Here is a 4687-nt window from a genome sequence, read left to right as displayed (position 1 = left end):
GATCTTGACACAAAATAGATATGAACACATTCTTAGTATTCAGCCATGTCTAGTGTCTATCACATTATGAACCACATGCTAACTTTGATTTACTTGGGACTTGTTCCAATTTCAAACTAGTTATTTTTTATCTTCATGCAGCTAGATTATTAATGTGTGAGTATTTTATCAGAGAGTGATAAAGATATTTTAAACAAGTAATTGTGTGTTTCAGGACTCTTCTTGGGTTCTGAGACAAGAAATGCCATTACTACCTGGCAGATTGAGACAACTTTGAGCAATGTCAGAGGAATCATCTCTAATTGCTTCTAAATTTCAGTTTTATCAATTCTTATGCTTTCTGAATTATTTTTGATTTTAGTTATTAAAGGATTCTTTTTCTCTTAATCTAGCTAAGAATTTGTCTTTTTTTAAGAAAAAACTCTTAGTTTTGTTGATTTTTCTATTGCTTGTAAAGTCTTTTTTCACTTATTTCATTTACTCTAAAGCCTCATAAACACATTGGTGACATGTAGACAGAGAACTTGATTGTGAATGCCATGTTTTTGTTAGACTCAGCTGATCATGTCAGGAAGCCTCCTGAGGGTTCTAGGAACTGACTGTGGCTCCCACCACTGGACAAGGATGAGAAGCTCCATGCTTTGAGGATGGGAGGACATGCAGGGCAGTGTGAGGGGAGGAGGGTTGCTGGCACGTCCAGCATTGCTTCCCCTGGCAGCACCACTCATGTCTTTCCTCACTCAGAGATTCAGTCATTTCTTCCCAGGTGGAAAAATCAGTTAACTTTATCTTTGGTATATGGATGGGAGCCCAAGATAGAAGCTTGTCAGTCATTGTTTCTGTGCCTGCTGCCTTGGGAATGTCTGAATTTCTTATGCTGTCCTGGGTCTATAGCCCAGTGGCTCCCCTACTCCATGGCACCCGCCTGTGCCTGTGCCTGGCCCCTGATCACAACCTCCGCGAAACATCTGGTTGGGCTCAGGAAGAACCCCCTTTGCCTTGTTTTCCTGCTGCCCCTGGTCCACATTCGTGTCCATCCACAGGCTCTCAGCAGCGCTTCCCATCTGCACTGACCCTACATGGGTTCGTATCTTGTCCACCACTTCCTCTCTCTTTTCTTCTGCATCTTGCCTTTTATTCCAGTAGCCTGTTTCCATCTCACCTGGACTTATGTACAGGAAAGTGTTTACTGCGCAGGCTTGGGTTGTGCAAACCCTGAAGATTACTGAAAAAGTGCTTTCTCAAGCCAGGTCTGTATTCAGCTCCTGGGAGATGATATCTGCTTTTTTGGCATACTCCTCCTGCAAATATTTTTAAACCATTTTATTAAGGTAAGGATTACATCTATAAGACTATACATTATTTAACATACTTAATTCATTGAGTTAAGTATGCAAAGTTATCATCACCATCAAGGTCATAACCATAGCAATCGCTTCCAAAACATTCCTTTTTATTCTTTTTATTCTTAGTATTATGATTATTATTATTAGTTGAAATGTGTTTTTGTTTGTGTGTCTCTGTCTCTGTGTGTGTAGCCTGGGTGCAACTGCGCTAGCTGTTTCCATAATGACTTATGGGGAATGCCTATTATTGCTGAAGGGGCTGGCGTCTGAGCACTGGAGGTCAGTTATACAGGTGTCACACACATCTGTGATGGGCCCCAATAAACAGCGCTGGGCACCAGCACTCAAGTGAGCTTCCCTGGTGGACAATGCTTCACACGTATTGTCATGCATCACTACTGGGAGAATTCAGGTCAAGAGACTCCTCAAGGAAAGAACACTTGGGAGCTTGTGCCTGGATTCTCAGGGCCTTCCTGCTGGTTCCTTTGCTCATTTTAATTCATATTAATTTGCTATAATAAAGCTGCACCCATGAGAATAACAGCTTGTCTTGAGTCCTTTATTTCTATTGATTGTGGGGCCTGAGGATGGTCTTGGGACACTCAACACAATTACATCAGAGGTGTAAATTGCTAGAAAGACCCTGACTACTGACACATCTCTAGAGCATTGTTTATAATGTCAAAGGATGAGAAATTGTGGGATAAAAGACATTCAGTGCCTGGATGGCTACAGAATCACATGGCATGAGATGATGTGTGCACTCCAATAAGGAGCAGGAAGTGAAAGTAATCCATGGAATTTAGAAACGACAGACACAGCTCCCTAGGAGTTGTTCCCTGAATAAGAACAAGTAAAAATAATGAAGAACAACCTGAATATGCAACTCATATCTGTGATAGCTAAAATAATAGTAAAAAGATGCATATCCAGCCCTGAAGTGTGCCCTGTGAGCCAAGGCTGCTAGACTCCCATTCACCACCAAAGGGTACAGTTGTCCAGAAACAACACACAACACAGAAGAGCTACACAGATGGTAGCCCAGGGTTTGGGCTGGGGAGGGGAAGCCACTAGACAACTAGAACAGGGAGGATAGTGTGGAAAGTGGCATCATTTTGTGATATGAATGATATCATTAATAGATATCATCAGATCATGAACAACGTTAGCCAATGGACTAGGAGACTGATGATGTAGCAGATTCTCTTTGGCTTCATGTGCTGCAGAAGGGAGGAGTATGTTTGGGAGGATGCTGGACCCACAGCTCACAACAGACACATCACAGATGGCTCTAGCTGATCCCAACCTCAAGTAGGATGCTTCTGATGGGACAGCTTTCCTCGTGCACTGGATCCTGATCATGTAAAGTTTATCTACTCTGAGAATGAGACTGCCTTTTCTCTCTTTAAAATGCAAAGTGGGCTCTCCAGATGAGGAGCCCAGTGCTGCACATGGAAGCCATGGTGCTATGTGTTTATGTTGATACTGACGGTCATTGCTTAGCATGCACCTTATCCAGGTCCTGCTGCTGTGTGTTTCTGTCGATGTTGCTGGACATTGCTTCACATGCACCTTACCTAGGTCATGGCCTGTGCTGTGATAAAGAGAAGTCCTTTTGCTTCTGCACCCCAGGTACAATTCCTGTGAGCAATCTGGCAAATATTTTAGAAACTGTGTAGTTTGTGTTGCCTTGGCTTTTCATTTGGATCTTTTAGATGATAAGGAAATGAGAGTGGTTCACAAGAAAATGGGGCAGACATAGGGGATAGTTAAGGGCCTCCTCCAAGCAATGTGAATATCATAAAATAAATGTTAAAAAATGAAAGAACTAAACAAGAAGGTGCTGGGGTTGACACAAAGGACTTAAAACAGAACTACCAGGAGTTGGGTGCAGCAATGGCAATCTCTTCAGTTCCATCAGCAATTCAGAGACCTAAACAAATATTCCCTATTTATGTTGAATTGGCAGACTGTAGAAATCTAGAAGACAAAATGATCAGGAAAAATGTGTGATTTGGCATGGGTGAAGGTCTGGCAAGTTAATCAAGTTGAGGACTGTTGAAGCCCTAGGGTGGTCCTGCCTTTGCTGGGTACCCAGACCATAATCACACTCATGGGAAATTGCCAGCAAGTAGAAAGTAGGTTGTTTTTGTTTTTTTTTTTTGTAGTTCTTATTATCAGGCATATGCGCATTTGAATTTTGTCTTCAAAGCATTTCCTGGTTCTATTTCTCATTTTTTAAAACACACATGATTTCATCTAGATTTACCACCTTCATAGGGTCACAGAGAAGACTGGGAAGAAGGGAGGCCCTGGTTTGGGTCTTGTAGGACCATGGACAAGAGTGGGGAGGGAGAAGAGGTGGTTGTAAGAAATTATTAAGACCTTATTCTGCCCCTCCCAAGAGGCTCAGGCCAGCCTTTTTTCTGCAGTTGCGGTTTTGGGTTATAAACCTTGTAGACTCTTCCCTTCAGGCCAGGGCGGCAACTATGCAAATTCAAATTGGGGCCTCCCCACTTAAACCCAGGGCTCTCCTCCACAGTGAGTCTCTTTCACCACTCAGCTGGGATCGCAGGGCTTTCTTTCTGTCCTCCTCCAGGATGGGGTCAACCGTCATCCTTTCCCTCGTCCTGGCTGTTCTCCAAGGTCAGTCCTGCCCAGGGTTTGAGGTCACAGAGAAAAATGGGCAGAAGGGAGCCCCTGATGCAAATTTTGTGTCTGCCACACAGGTGTCTTTGCCGAGGTGCAGCTGGTGCAGTCTGCAGCAGAGGTGAAAAGGCCCGGGGAGTCTCTGAGGATCTCCTGTAAGACTTCTGGATACAGCTTTACCAGCTACTGGATCCACTGGGTGCGCCAGGTGCCCGGGAAAGAACTGGAGTGGATAGGGGGCATCTATCCTGGGAACTCTGATACCAGATACAGCCTGTCCTTCCAAGGCCATGTCACCATCTCAGCCAACAGCTCTATCAGCACCACCTACCTGCAGTGGAGCAGCCTGAAGGCCTCGGACACCGCCATGTATTATTGTGTGAGACAGACCATCTAAAACCTTCCATGGTGCAGGTGCAGAGTGAGCTGCCAGACACACCCTCCCCAGGGATCTCTCTATTCATCTGGGGAGGAAACACTGGCTGTTTGTGTCCTCAGGAGTGAGAACCAGAGAACAACATGGGAGGGTTCCCAACCCCTAAGGCAAATGGATGGGAGACCTGACCATGGGAGGTGAATTCTCTGAGGGGGCTCTTGTGTGTTCTACAAGGTTGTTCGTGGTGTATATTACATGGTTAACATCAAAAGGCTGCCTAATAGGCACCTCTTCAATATGATAGTCTTTTAATTAG

General features: G+C 44.3%; 1 gene segment (V, D, J or C); it reads left to right on the top strand.

The window, feature by feature from the left end:
• The first annotated feature begins 3946 nt into the window (after positions 1–3946).
• LOC129012618 (immunoglobulin heavy variable 5-51-like) lies at positions 3947–4392 on the top strand. The segment is given in 2 exon segments: positions 3947–3992; positions 4076–4392. Coding segments are annotated over 2 exon segments (363 nt in total).
• The last annotated feature ends 295 nt before the right edge of the window (positions 4393–4687 follow it).

The sequence above is a fragment of the Pongo pygmaeus genome, chromosome 2 (genome assembly GCF_028885625.2).
Source record: "Pongo pygmaeus isolate AG05252 chromosome 2, NHGRI_mPonPyg2-v2.0_pri, whole genome shotgun sequence".
Taxonomy (NCBI): Eukaryota; Metazoa; Chordata; class Mammalia; order Primates; family Hominidae; genus Pongo; species Pongo pygmaeus.
Note: the sequence above shows the minus strand (reverse complement) of the source record. Positions and strands in the feature narration are given on the sequence as shown.